Source organism: Hippoglossus stenolepis, chromosome 7, assembly GCF_022539355.2.
Source record: "Hippoglossus stenolepis isolate QCI-W04-F060 chromosome 7, HSTE1.2, whole genome shotgun sequence".
In the NCBI taxonomy this organism is placed as follows: Eukaryota; Metazoa; Chordata; class Actinopteri; order Pleuronectiformes; family Pleuronectidae; genus Hippoglossus; species Hippoglossus stenolepis.
Genome location: NC_061489.1, coordinates 19,582,180 through 19,597,732, shown reverse-complemented (window position 1 = coordinate 19,597,732; position 15,553 = coordinate 19,582,180). Strand labels below are relative to the sequence as shown.

At 41.5% G+C, this 15,553-nt stretch overlaps 1 protein-coding gene and 1 long non-coding RNA gene across 10 annotated transcripts in view; one reads left to right on the top strand and one right to left on the bottom strand.

Annotated features, from left to right (window-relative positions):
• The window catches only part of LOC118112469, a 126,932-nt gene that overhangs the window by 110,662 nt on the left and 717 nt on the right, over positions 1-15,553 (top strand). For both annotated transcript variants that reach the window (XR_004697224.2, XR_004697225.2), the window contains one exon: positions 7,214-7,307. This is a non-coding gene — a long non-coding RNA (uncharacterized LOC118112469). The remainder of the gene's footprint in view (positions 1-7,213; positions 7,308-15,553) is intronic.
• pcdh19 (protocadherin 19) overlaps positions 8,399-15,553 on the bottom strand; it is a 54,017-nt gene continuing 46,862 nt past the window's right edge. For all 8 annotated transcript variants that reach the window (XM_035161802.2, XM_035161803.2, XM_035161804.2 and 5 more), the window contains exon 5: positions 8,399-11,070. In XM_035161802.2, the coding sequence (XP_035017693.1) occupies positions 10,511-11,070 (560 nt within the window). In that variant the 3' untranslated portion in view covers positions 8,399-10,510. The remainder of the gene's footprint in view (positions 11,071-15,553) is intronic.

Sequence of the window (15,553 nt, the reverse complement as noted above, 5' to 3'; positions counted from 1 at the left end):
ATCATATTTCTATGGCAACATTAGCAGGGCCCCTATCTTTCCACTGGATAGCAATATGCAGTATTGTGTTCCTCCTCTGGTTATGAGAGAATACTGTGGGAGATTAAACTCTAGCTTTTATCTGTTGTTTAATTTATTCACACACTCAATCATTGTTTTTTTTGGGGGGGGGGGGCTAAAACAACTTTGGAAGGTTTGATGATCTATGTGTTGCGTATTCCTGAGGCCTAAGACTGTAATCTGTGATGTTACTTAACTGACAGATAGTTGCTCTACAAACTGAAAAAAGCTTTTGTCTGAATAGAGCACAACATTTTACTGATATGAGGCAGCAAACAACAATTCCTGTCTGCCTCAATTACTGTCTCTAAATGCTTTGGGAAAAAAAAAACGTTTTGAATCGTCTCCCTGTCAAGCAAACGGCAGAAAATCTGTCTTTGACAAAGTTGTTGTAACTTTTACAAGTACATGTTACAAACAGTGACTCCTGCAGGTTATCTGCATACTTATAAATACAAAAAACTAATTATCAGTAATTACTATGGTCAGTGAGTCCCCACTGCTATCACCAACCAGAATGGCACTTAGTAGAGTCAGTCCCTTTATGAAACCACATTTCAAGTCACTAGAGCCAGATTTGTATTTGGATCTTCACCAAGATCCATGTATTACTCTCAGAGGAATAAATTTAAATGCAGGAAAACACCCTATCGCCCAATATTAAAGAAATTTATAAAAAATTCCTGGATTAAGATTCTTCCCTGACCACACCACATGCTTCCACCGAGTTTCGTTGTAATCTGTCCAGCAGTTTTTGCATAATCCTGCTAACAAACAAACAAACGCAGATGAAAACATAAACTCCTTGCTTGAGGTAATAACCTTCCCTCTACCACTGCATTTGCCAGCTCATGCTGATCTGGGGACATGATGAACTGCACCACTGAAGCTGTAATATAGACAATCCCACAAGGAGCCTCCCGTAATGGTGGCACTCTGTTCCATAAAAATGCTAGTTTGTTTAGGAAATTGAGGTGCAGGTTCATTAGAGGCCATCTTGTTCAATTTGACAAAAGGCTCCCAGGAATCAGTGTGGGGGGGAAGTTTCTAACACACACAGTTTGTCACTGTGCATCAAAGGTAGGTTTTATCCTCCCCCTCCTGCCATGTTGGTGGTATCAGCCAGGCCTTCCATTGTTTAAGTGGTTTTGGGGGGGAAACCTCAGACCAGGCTACTTATTCTTCATGAGGTTACATTGAACGGAGACACTTAGTCTCCAGGGATGTTTGTGACTTCTGAAAGCGTAGCATTGCTGCACTGAGCAGCAGTGGCTGTTTGAGTCTGAATACAACTTTACAAAGAGGACAAAAGATTTTGACACGTCAATTTGAATATAATCCTCCGCACTGAAGGTAGTGTTAACATAAACAATGCCACCTGAGAACATTACTCAATGCACATAGAGAAATCAAGTGTGGCCACAAGGGTTGGTAAATCAGCCTTTGTAAGCTGAACCAGGATTTTACAGATACAACACTCAGCATGGAGACATATACACTGGTTTGTGTGTTGACGAGCCCCAGTGTCGAGTAACAAATTACATAAACCGCCCACAAGAAATCTGTGAAGATATATTTGTGATGATGCAGCCACTCGCCACCGTGGACCGAGCGCCCTCCTTCTCTTCTAGCGCTTTATTCCCGACACTATTTCATGTTCTTTTTTTTTTGTTGTGCAGAAATGTGTCTGGAACAATTTCTACAACTTTGGCCCAAACAAAAACCATGTCCAATTCCTTCCACCAGCTGCACAAGAAACTACACACACCTGCAGTCAAAGCTGCAGGCGATCCATTCACTTTTGTTCAGAGATTTAAATAACATAAGGGACAATAAATAGCGTGCACTCTACACAACGTTCCAATTTCAGCTCTTTCAGTAATCTCGTATTCTTCTTGCAGAATAGTGAGAACCATTCAACCCCTTCTTTGTCACAGGCTTTTACAAGGACAACAAAAGCACCTATTTACGACAGCATTGTGTAAACATTATGCATGTGTTTATCTGCTGACATCTTATTTGTACATCATTCATATTTAAATTGCGATCCTAATTTAACTGAATTGGTTTGATAATGTTATGAATAATATATGTAAGCATACATGTATAGTAAGTTTAACACATAGAATGTAAGATGCTCCCTCGTCTCCACATTTTGTAAACTGACATTTGATTGAATACTTGCTGGAGGGAACAATCATTAATTTTAATTGATCGGTATTGGTATTATAAATCAAACTGGCTGGTTGGGGCCTAATGGACAACTTAATGTGGAGAATGGGCTTTAGAGTAAAACTGGAATTTGCAGCAGAAAATTTATTCTGAAAGAAATATACTGGCATTCAAATTATGCTTTATATCAATTTAGTTAAATGCAAATAGTTCACTGACAAAATATTTAATTTGTTTTCCCTACAAAAGCAGCTTGTGCAATGCAATAAAAGCAAAAAACTAAATACATTTTTAAAAGCATTTTAAGGGAAAGTTTGTGGCCTTGGTCAAACATAAGTACAAAAAAAGTTAATTTCATTTATTAAGTTTATTAATATTGAATAAAAACAGTGTCCTTGCCTGATCGTATTTAAAGTGTTTTTGCCTAAATCTGAGCAAGGACACATTATGATATACATTCTATGTACTATTAGAGACCTAAAAACTGTAATATGTTACAATATGTTACATATTATGTAAGATTCTCTCAGTATAAATGCCATGATATGAACTATACAGTTATTTGAAATACTGTAGTTTGGTCGTTTTGCATAAATTTACCTTCTACTGATAACATCACTTTGTTTTCTCTACCAGCAGAAGAATAAAAATATATAGCTTAATTTAATCAATATGGAGTATGTCTTCTACACAAATGTCTTTTCCCCTTTCTGAGCCAGCCAGTGGATGAGGAGCGGTCAGCAGTCGGACAACTATCTTTCACTGGCAGTTCAGTTCAGCATGTTGAGTCAGCCGAGCGACTGCTGATGAGAGAAAACCAGAAGAAACTAGTGTATGATGGTTTTAAAGTGTTCGTCTTTATTCACCATTAGCTGAGTTCTACCACAAACTTTCTTTCGCAGCTGCATTCCTTGTTACACAAACCTAAAAAAAAGCGTTATTCTCTCCTTTTACTCCATATCAAAACAGAGGGCCGGGAAACTGAACCCTCTAAACTGCAGCTTGCATAAAACAGTATGATAAATGGAAGCTGAAAAGCAAAAAGGTTAAAATCAATGTGTCATTAAATGCATTGTAGATAATCAATTCATCAGAGTTGCAGTCGCAAAGAAGAAAATGTGTCGCAGTGTCGGAAAACTCAAGTCATATTTTGCCTAAATATCTTCAAACTGCACAAACGTTTGTAGATAAAAAAAATCACACGAAGCAGAACAGCGAGAAACACTTCAGAAAACAAAGACCCCTGACTGCCTCAAAGGTTTTTGAAGATATTGCATATTTTAGAGTCCTACTCTCTTGTCTGCGAGCATACCTCGAGAACTGACATTTGAATTGACATGCTCCTTTGGTTTTAGCTTTTCACAGCACATTTTGGTCTCACTTTGGACTACAATCCATCTTTCTGAATTACTGTAGCAGAGGAACAATTGACCCAATCTTTTTAGTTCCCTGTGTATTCCTGCAAAGGGCTTCTTTCCTCTGAGACGGGGAATTATATTTGAAATGGATTCAAAAATAGATTAAAAATGGCTCCTAAAACTCCTGAGACATTTGTATGACTTATTCAACCCACAGTCCAACACTATTCAGGTGTTTTCTGTCACTGTTTTCCTACAAAAGGGCAGAGAGGTCAGGCAACGTACCTGTGCCAGGGTAAAATAAATCATTGGCAAACAGAGACTTAGGGTCAAATAATCACCCCGCCGATAATGCATGTCTATGGAGAGAGCCAGTGAGATTCATTGCTGTGCTCCCGCTGACAATAATGGAGGCTTTCAAAGGCCACAGTCTTTAATTTCTAGTCCCTGCTATCAGCGTTTTTATCCTCCAGAGAGGGGGAGGTCAACTGCCCCTGTTCCCCAGCCCCAGAGCCAGCATCCTGGGCATTCAGGGCTGAGAGAGGTGGCAGAGGTCACCCTATGATTGCTGCTGGAGATGGCAGGGAGCGGGGTCCTGGGGCTCATTGGACCCCTCTCAGACAAAGAGGCTTCACAGAGCAGCTCCCAGGTCAGTTTTATCAGGGCATCACTAATGGTTATGATATGATCTGTCTAGCATCACTTCCAATTAAAGCTAGCTGGGGGAATGTGGCAGCCGCTGCTTCCCATCTCGCTCGGGACTCTGTGGTGTTCTGTGAATGCAGACTATTGTTTGAGCCACTCATTTCAGCAGTGATCAAAGTTCCATTGTGACTACCACAAAGAGAAGTGGCCACTGGCCAGGCCTATTAGATAAGTAGTTGTGGTGGGGAGATAGAGAGGGTAATCAGTCTTCTTACTGATAGCAATGACCAGCCCACTTCTCATTGTGACAAGGACTAACCTCTTCAATACAATATAAAGCTATAACAAAAGGTTATTCTTCTTGTTTAGATAGACTTGCCTTTTGGCCAAGAAAAATACGTCCCTGAGAGTCTTCATAATTTCTACAAACTTCCTGTGGCTTTGTGGAGCTAATATCCCATTCTACGCCCTCACCTCTTTCAAACCACTAGGACTGCGGCAAAGCTTTAAGAGTGGCAGAGTCTGAACCTGTCATCCATGGGACACCAGGGACCAGGACAGATGTGCTGTGAGGAGCGTTAAATATTCAGTCTATGGTGAGGACAGGCTGAGGTGAAACCAGCTCTGGGCTTTGTTGGATTTCTCTCCAACAGAGATGTTAATCGTTTTGCTTATAGGTGTGAATCTGTGGAACAAAGCATTATCTTTATGGTAACTGGTTTTAAAGAGAACAGAGAAACTGCGCATGATAGAGGAAACTGCCCGCAGGCCAAAAAACAAGAGCTCTTTTCTTTGAAGATACTTCAAATTGAGTTGAGTTTTAGTGAGACTTACGAAAACAGCACCTTGTGAATCTCAAGTGTTGATCACCTCACTTGCTCATTTGTGGAGAAAAATTGGAGAAGAGGTGTGAACCAAAAATGGCAGATTCAGTGTCATTTGCATGCCTGAAATAAAATTTATTTGGCAAAGTGCAGCAGTGGAGAAGGCAGAGAAAATCCTCTCCTGTAGATACTGTATTTGTGGGCGCAGTCATTGAAATAAACAACCTTTGGACAACCATTGGATTTTCCAGCTACATCAAATAACAGATAAAACGGAATTGGCCCATTATCATGTAGCTACAGGCAAAAACTCAGAATGCAAATGACCTAAAAATCTTCAATTTTAGAGCGCATCACTTGAATTTATTATTTGATCTTTTTAAGGACACAAAACGTTGCTTTCTTTCTAAGACGTCTTGGCTGTCACGCAATCCAGTGGTGAGCCTCCACCAGAGGTTCTTGAATGGAGTAGTTGGTCATAATGAGGCAGGAGCAGCTGCAGGTCCTTTTGAGAGAATGAGGTCACTAGAGCGACAAAGATCAGTGCGTCTGATTGGGGGTTGGTTGAGGGGGTCTCCCTCAAAAGAACAGGCAATGGACTATTTTGTACTGAAGGAATGCAAGGCTGCAGGCCCTCCTGCTCTTTTGCAAAGCACATCTGTGTCAGAAATAAATCATTTTAATTGTTCTCTCCAAATCCCCCCCCCCCCTCACCATTTTGCAAAAGGATAATTGAAACATTAATAGGCTGTTAATAGGAAGTGTGTCCTGGTAACCTTTGTTATAAATCTTGCTGTAATGAAGAATATTCTCCATGACTATTGTGAGTCAGGAGTAATTACACATGCGTTGGCAAGCACCAATTCGGGGGATTCACAAATACGGCTCGTGAATTTCAAGTTGGGTTTGACTCCGGGGGAAGCTGCTGCTTTGGAAGACAAAGTTTTTTAACATACAAGTTTGGAAGAATAACTGGAAAATTCCGCCACCAAGTCAGTTTTTCAGGTTAATGATAATGAAACTGCTCTTTAAATGCTTGCTTTGCCCTTCAGTTGGAGGTAGGACAGTACCATTGGCTCAGGCAAGTTTGTTATGGAGACCCAGGGGTCTAAACACTACTGAAAGGGCATGAGTAATTCATATGAGTGGGGCAGAGCTGGAATAGCGGTATTGCCCAAGAGAAGAGAACTTAGCTGGAAGAAACCAGATCCTCCTTATAGACTAATGGATGTGTTAGCAAGTGTGCTTTAAGACCAGCTTTCATGTTGGCTCCACCAGAGGGTAAAGAAGGAATGTCAAATTAATTATAGAAATGAAGCCAACCTCCTTTTCTTATCATGGAGGGCAGCTGTGTTGTCTTTTTTTCTTCTTCTTCTTCTTCTTCTTCTGTGTCTACAGTGCTGGAATGTATCCTGTTCTACATCTATCCTCTCCTGCTCCTCATCAATCCATACAAACTTACTCAGGAGAAAGATCTCCTGTGTATGGGAGAGTTGGAAAGTGGAGCTGTTATCGAGTGAAAATGTCATAGAAATTGTTGCAGACGAGCGAAGAGAGAATCAGGCTCTATCTTCCCTTTCAACGTGTTTCACAGCTTCCACTCAAAGTTGACTAATCGATCAATATTTCTGTTGGAATCTGTTGTAATGACATCACACGGTTGCCTGTAAAACAGCATTAACCATTAGCCTTGTGTGAGTCTCAAATCTCTGACAAGCTACATGGTCCTGTAGCATTTAGCTGTAGTCTTTTTAGGAGAATTTTGCAAAGTTAAATATCTCACAAATGCAACGTGTGACCAACTCTAAGATGCTCTCACCTCACATGTTGAAAGATTCCCCAAGGTCTGCTTGGGAAATAATGGGGAAGAGCAACAACAGCATGCATGGAATATTAATGCAGAGTTGAAGCCAGCCTTGACTCAAACTGTTTATATCCATTATATCATGACAAATTGAATAGACATCACTCCATGTGTTATCATGCTGTTTTCGAGAACAGTCCTCAGACATGCACATCATATTCGAGATGATAAATGTATTATGGCGAGGAGGAGTTTCTCATCCTTTGCTGACTTGCACATTATTCAAGTTAATTAATGGTCATTTGAATTCATTATTGTTTTTTTTTTTGCCATTTCTGCTCTATTTACAGCGACAGTCGGGAAAGAAAGGAAACACAGGGGAGAGGAGCGTCTGATTCAAGACTGCAAGAGGACCTAGCCTTGATATGTGAACTGGCTCTACAGGTGAGCAACCAGAGAGCCTTTTCTTCTGTTTTACTTAAGCTTGTGCATTTTTAGTCAAGTGACTTATTACAGACTCTATATACATCCACAGTCTCAGGCTGAAATGTTCTGTCCGAACCCGACAGTGCCTGAGAGATAAAGCCCAACCTGAACGCCACAGGCATTCTGTTTTGTGTCCAAACCCGAACTGAGCCCAGTGATCACACTGGCAGGTTTTGTACTCTTGGCTCATATAGCCCCATCTGTGATTTGGACACTACTCCATGACTCCATGTGTTAGTTTCTATGTGTTTTGATTCAACTCACTCAATGAACTGAGGTTACAGGACACCTGTCACTGTCGGTGACAGTCTGGTCATTTACCGTTTGGACCCATGAGTGACAGCTAACCCTCTTCTTTGTGCACTGTAGTCTAAATACAGCCCTGAGTGTGCAAGAGCTGTACATGACTCAGCAGGTGTGGAAGTAACAAGAAAACATATGAATGCTAGTGAGCTACGCTTGCTAACTCCCACTTTCCAAAAGTACAATAGCTCATTCCAAATTCTGGTTGTTGACAGATTGCCAACGTGATAGGTTTACTGAAAAAGTGGCAACAATATCCATAGATCCATTATCTATACTTTTCCTTTGAGGGTTGCGGACGGACTGGAGCTGATCTCAGCTGACATTGGGCAAGAGGTGGAGCACACAAGCTACACTTTGAACAGCTCTGTGCAGCTAAGATACAGATACATGTCAAATCTGGCTTTAAAAAAGCATCCAAATTCTCACATGTGCCCATGTGAGGCACAACACAAATACAGTTTTCCTGGTCTGTACAAAATATTTTTCTTGTCTTCATTTTTCATTACAATACCAGAGTTGGCCACTGGGGTATATATCCAAGGCATCTCCTGGCAAGCGCTGTCATCGGAGGTGTTCCCCTGGAGGCCTGAAGCTTAGACACTGTTTCCACTAATAAGTCCTAATTGGTTTTATCCTCATGTAAAAAAACTGAAAAGTTTGCACAATAGCTGCAGGAGTCTTACAAACAGTCAATTTCTACATCACAATTTTCAAATCAAAATAAGCTGAGTAAAGACAAGGAATCAAAGCAGAGAACATTTAATAGTTTAATTATAAGCTGCTGTATACATTCAGTGATTATTCCGATTTTCATGTTGCCAGAAGCCATGGGTGAGACCAGCAAAACATTCAGCTACAAGATCTAGTTTGTTGTATGCAATTTGTCCATTTTCATTCATATTTTTCGACATTGTACATAGTTTACTGCAAAGCAACAAAAACCACATTGCTGATGTGCAACACGGTTCTTCCGAGACCTTAGTTCATTGGAACACGATTCCACCCAGTCTGTTGTGTGGTGCCTGTTGGAGGGGAGAGCCATGTTTGTACCACTCTGGTCGTAACCTTATCTTTGAGTTCATGTGAACACAGATGGCAAAGGGTGACAGCAGTGCTGAGCAAAGCTATTCTGCACATCAGAATGCCCTCAGTTGAAGCTGAAAAAGTCTTATTTAAACTTGATTGGGCCCAATAGGAAAGCCGACTCTTACAATAGGTAGACACCTGTTTACCAGCTTGGAGAACACTGGGAGCCGTTCTTTCTCCTCCTTAGATACTAAGATAATGCAACATCCTGCAATCTTTAAGGTTTTGTTTGCATCTTTTTTGGTTTCTTTTGCTATCTCACTCTAAGCTCATTGAACTGACACACTAATGTTGGTGCTGAAATCGCTTTTTTTGTAGAATTTTTTTTTGTCTTTTTTTACATTTTCTAGTAGCCCACACAGAAACTTGATGGCACAAGAACTGACCAATAAGAAACTCTTTACAACAAGGTAGACTGCAAGTCAACAGTTGCCAGGGGTCACACAATAAACAAAAAAAATAATCCAAGTTCATTTTGAAAATGAAAAATAAAATCAGATTCAATAAAAAAGCAAAAGACAAATGAACAAAAGCAAGTTAATTTTTCAAGTATAACTTACTCATAAAATAACTACACAGCATTAAATATTCTCATTATACATTTTTAAATTATTTATAAAATATATTTTGGCATATATGTTTTTTTTCATTTTTGTGTTTGTGTAACAAACGCTACTGTAGCTTCAGTTGAACACCAATGTTTATTTGTTTTTTCTCTTGAAACAAAACATTAAAGGGATTGTCACATAACAACAGGTTATTAAAAATGATAATAGTAAACCCTATACAGAGTTTCACATAGCAAGACATGAGTGACGATCCCTTCTATCCTAGCCCCATAATCAAAAGTCAAAAAAGGTACAAGACCAGAGCACAAAGTTCTAATTTGTGCTCCACTGGCTACAATCAAGGTTGGGCACAGGAGATTTCAAAAGCAGTAAGTCTTTTTTTCATACAACTCAATTTGAACACAAGGATCGGTCGGTCCAACTTCCAGTGTTCAGAGCGGCTGGGCAGATAGTGAGAGTTCATTTAGCTCCATCCGTGATAAAATATAAATACTGTAAAGACCTCACAGTCTGATGACACTAGGATGTCCTCAGGGATACGGCGAGAAAGTTTCTCTTATTAGTCGGGGAGAGGGGCGAATGAAACGGAAAGGCCTCGCTCCCCTGCTCCTGAATGCACTGAGAATATTTTTAGCTGAATCCTGTGTATGTCTGTTGTTGCTTATTACACTGACGGAGCTCACTATACAAAGGAACAAAGAGCGATTTTGGCAGCTAGAACAAACTGCAAAACCAAAGAAGGCAAATATCAGTTTGTGATACAAAAGTAGTTCGAAAGGCAAAACTGTACTTGTGAGTCGGCACCTCGGGTGTCCAAACGTGTAGTGTCCTGCTTTGGCGCAAAGGGCTGGAGAGCTCCGCCGGGCCATGTCCATGCAGTCAACAGTAACCTGCCTGTCCACTCATTGCAGACTGATAGAATGAAAACTGAACAAAAAGCAAACAAGGAAAACGTACTGCGACTACAACAAAGCCACATCCACTACCTCAGCTTGAGCACACATCTAGCTGCAGCATACTACAGTTCATCATCGGCAGCCCGAGCTGGTTCTTCATTATTGGATACTGCAAATGGGTGTGTCTCTCTCTACTTCCACGGCCTGATGTCCTCCTGTGCACACACAGCTATTGCGGGGTATATATATGTGAGTTTACACTGTATGTGTGTATGCATGTTGGTGTGTGTCATAGAGAAGCTCGCTAAAGCACAATGTCCTTCAGGCGCTTGCTGCTGGGGGATTCCTTGTCTCGGCCATCGTGGAGAAGCGTGTTGATCTCCCTGACAGCCGGCTCACTGTCCTTCCCCTCCGGCTGCCGCAGCAAGCTGTGGTTGGCGATTCGCTCTGCGTCGCGGCATTTAAGTGTGTTGTAGGCAGACGACGGTTTGGACAGTGGGCTCTTCAGGTGCACAGGGGAGGTGATGGGGCTGGCTGCCTCACGCCCGTTGCCAGCTTCACGGACAGCCCCTCCATTCGCCTTGGGGCTGCACACCTGAGACTCCTGAGTCCGCTTTCCCTTTATCTCTCCCCGCTCCACGTCCTCGGGCCCATCCTTGCCGAAGGTGGCAAAAGTCCTCTTGGTGGTGCCATCTTCGTAGTGGGGCACGTCCACTGTGGTGGCCTCGATAGACAGAGCGATGACATTGCGGCCGTGCTCGGGTGATTTGGCTCGCGCTGGGATCTGTACACGGGGCATCCAACAGCGGTCAGAGTGGCCTAGGATGCGACACTCGTCCTGGCAGTGAAAGCCCTCGCTGGGATCTGTGGGGGGACAAAGAGAACACATGATTGTTAGCTCCGTCTGATTTTCAACTTTTATGAAAACTCATTTGCACACAGATCTCATGATGCTAATTCTCCCACATGGTGTTCATTTGACTTTAGTATGCCAAATCTGTCATGAAATAAGAAGAAAAAACAATGCAGCATTTAGAGTTAATTAAAACCGTCCAATTTAAACATTACTGAATGATTAGCTCTCGCTTGAATTGCATTCCCGCGTCTGCTCGCAACTGCAGTCCTGCGCTGAAAGCTAGAGCTGGATGTTTGGGGCACTTCTAATATGCCAATTAAATTATGTATTGTTAAATCAAAAGTCCATTTGCAGCTCTTGTATAATTGGGTTTTCCGTAGCAACACCAGATGAAAGGCAGGTTTAAACAGTGCAATCAGATATCTCACAGAGAGACACCAGGCGAGTTGCGGTGTTGTCTGCCTGGTGCGTCTCTCTCCCCCTTTTCTTTCCCCGTCATCTGGCACTGAGTTATAAATAAGTAATGATGTTTAATGCTGAACTGAAAAAGAGATTTGTCTGAGTCTCTTAGTTGTGTCGGGAGGAGGGAGGACATTCAAGACAATTTCGCACTGTCAAAAATGTTTTCCTGATTGTTATTAATTCACAAATACAATTTAATTCCAGCTCTAGAAATCTCTTAAATCGTTAGAACATGATTTCACTTGTATTTCACTGGTCTTAAAAAAGGCTGATAACAACAAAAGATTTATAAAACACCCTTTGAAAAAGATTCGGCCCTGGAAAACATAATTTGTTTTCCAAAGTGTCTCTATGCCACTGTGCCGTTTTCCACCAGCTCCAGTCTTGAGAAAGAACTTGTCACACACACACATACCCAATGACACATTTTTTTTGTTCCCCTACTGGTTGTTTCACTTCTAGCGAGAGTCATCCTCCATTCCACACGCCCAAGGTGACAAGAGAGGATTGTGAGAGGGATTGCCATCGACCCAAATGCATACGCTTACATCTGGCAATCGCAGCTTGACAGATCACCTAATTAAAATCACTAATGATCTGTTTTTCTCTCTTCTTTTCCTGCACTCATGAGAGGCACCTCTGCTTAGGCCCTGGGGATCGATATTTAAAGATTGGAGACAGGCTTTTCAGGACCAGATATGCCAGAGCTGTCTCTCATAAAGTATAATCTGATGAGGCTGACAGATAACATGGTGACTAAATGACTGAACGAGTGAGTAAAGGGTATCATGGGCTGTCTCAACCCAAATAAGGGAAGTGGAGTTGTGGGGGAATCATCGCGCTGGAAGGCAGGCGACATTAACAACCGCACCAACACTGCCGACGATGAATATCCAATGTCCACGTGAATGCCTCATAGTGACACAGAGGCGGAAACAGACTTCCTTTTATCACGTGGGTCGAAAGGCACTCACGTCATTCTCTCTAATAGATGCAGCTTCAGGCCACACTCTCTACCTCACAAGTGACAGCATTGATATAATTGTGTCTCAAAATGTAGTCGATGCTTAAGCAAGGTAGCATCTTACAATATTAGATAATATTAGCCACTTTACCTGTATTGTAGCATATACAGGCAGTTTTATAAAATCACTATACAGTTTAAATCATGTGATGTGACGAAAAAAAATCAAGGATGAGCCGACTGAGTAGTTTTTCCATGTGTTTCACTTGTGTATGAATGTAAATTTCCATGAAAGCTGATTGGTCTGAGGAACTGCACTGGCAGCAATCAAGCAGACAAAAGGCATGAAGCTTAAACAGAAGGGATCCAATCACAGTGTAATAATGTAATCATAACAGAAAGTCTTTACCAGGTACCAGGAACATAAAAAAAAAAACATGCCCACACACTGGATTAGATTGTCCACTGCAATAGTATTTTTAAAGCTCTTTTTAAAATTCCATGTTCTTTTTCTAATCCTATGTAATGGATTTCTCATCGTCTGTGTTTTGAATCTAACCATTTTTGATGTCTTTTCTTTGATAGATGACGGCGCTTTAAGAGAGTCAATATCTGAGTCTTAGTAGCAACGTAAAGTCTTTTCAGAGAGCTTACATTTTACTACTCTCTCCCATTGGAAAACATGTCTTTGATATGTGACATGAAAGTTGTAACATAAAATTCAAACGTGCATTTAATAATCTGAAATTTCTCCCCAAATCTTGTCTGACAAAGTAGATATTTTTCTCTCCTGATTAAAGATTTACCAGCAGCTCGGTAATGAATGCCATTTCCTCTAAATACTTTGGCTTTTTTCTCTTGCCTGAAGCCCTTTCTAAAGCGTGAAAAGCCTCAAGGCACAAAGAAATATACACAAGTCGCATGCTCGTTGCTCAGCAGTGCATGCATATGCAGTGAATGCCATTTTCGCTCCTTTCCTTTAGGGGTAAATGGAAGAGCAACTGGGTTGTAAATGACATTGTTATGAAAGCCAAGTGCCATTAACACTCACACATCCTGCCTCTGCTCTGAGCTTCATAAAACGCAGATGTTAGTCTAAAAGACCCACAAAAAATGGAGAAGGCAAAGTTTGAAAGAAAAAAGTGACAGGCCATCGACCTATGACAAAACACAATCTCGCCCTATTCTGAAAAACCAGCAAACTGCAATGGTGAGAGATGAATTAATGGCTTTTCCAGCAGCAGCTCGGTTTGGAAGTCAACAACCAGAGAATGAAATACAGTGGAGGCGCCTCCTGCCGTGAGTGTGTGTTCAAAGTCGTCAGGAAAGTAAGCTTGCCAATCATCTATTAACAGACTTGAAGTACAGTATAGAGCAGGATGTCACTGGGAACATTTCCTATCTACAATTTAATACCTATTAATTACTGAGGGAGCTCCATCGGGAAGTGGAGGCTGCCTGTGTGGTTTTTTTTCTTCCACATTTAAAATACAGCCTCATGGCAGAGGAGGCAGCAAATCCACATATCAAGTATCAGTGCTGCTTTCAAATCAGACATACAGCACTTTAATACTGAATCTAGGTCCAAACACTGGCAAAGGCACTAGAGAGCACTTAAAATATCTATGTACTGATGTGCACGGCATTGGAAAAATATTAAATATAGCCATTTCAAATACAAAGGCTTAATCCTCCTGATAGTGCTGCCCATGTTTTTCTGTTTGTAGTTACCTGGAATAGCATCACTTTGCATCAACTCGGGGAGAAAACCCTCCCGCTCGCTGCCATTCCATCACACATCTGCAGCCTGCCAGCAGCCAATTCAATCCTGTCTGTTTCTCTCAATCACACGAAGGCATCTTTACATCCAGTTACAGCAGACAGATCTCCGGCTCCAGCGCGGGGATCCCGCAACCTGACAAGCTCATTGCTCATCTTACCCTCATGCACTGCGCATAATGATCCCTTCATGTCATACAGCTGGGGTGTGCTATTTGTTTGTTGCTAATGTTGCACAAAAAGAAGAATCAGCAGAAGACTAAACTCTCCTGACACTAAAGGGAAGCAATGTGTTCACTGCAAGAGGCAACTCCCCAAAAAAACTCCCTGAGCTTTTGCCAGCTATTTTGCGTCCTGTTTGGCGAAGGCACAAGAGTCTGGCTTGGAGAGCACAGACGCTTTTCCCTCCAAAACTAGTGCACACAGCCTCAAGGTTGAAAACAATGATGTAATCCTATAAAGTCGGCGTAAGCAGCAACAAGAAACAGAAGGCCAGATTGGAAGACCAGAGACGGGGTTGAGTCAAAGTGAACCCACGTTCTGGTGACAAAATCTTCATTGTGTATTTCATCGTCTAACTGGAGCCATGAGGCGATGGGGACTTGCAGCATGACACAATTCAGTCAGCTTGGTTTTACAGCGTGATGAACCCTAAAAGAATTTGGAACAACAGCGTGGCATGATAAATCATTTTACAAAGAATGTCTGCCACTTTTGGCTTAAACTACTTTTTTGTATTTCCTCTGTACGCTGACATTTTTTTTGTCGCGGTAACAATAAATGCCCTGATTCTGCTTGTCACATGAAAATAGATCCTCCTGAACAGACATCCAGGCAGCTTAAAGCAGACAATACTGTGATGATGCTGTTTTCAAAGAAAATAATTTAAAGCAATTTAAACGGGGGCTATATTTTATTTGTGGCCTGCATACACTTTACCGCTCCGCTTTGATTTCCCTTGCTTTCCTGTTTTGTTCCTCTCTGATATTAAAATGCTGTGACAAAGCTATATAATATCGCCTGTCTGTGGTCTGAAAAGATAATTATTCTGCCGCGGTGATTGAAAAACCCAACACCGACTCTGTCATTGTGTCTCTCTTCAGTTTTGCGCGAGAGGCCGAGAATAAAAATGCAAAAGAATTCAATCAACAGAAAGTTAAATCAATGTGGCTGCCGACCCCTTTCTGAGGACAGCCTGGGAGCCAACGCCCGCTGCAATGTCTGAGTGCTGTACAGGAGGTTTTCATTTGCTGCTTAAACGTCGTCCATTTCTCTGCTCTCATCTT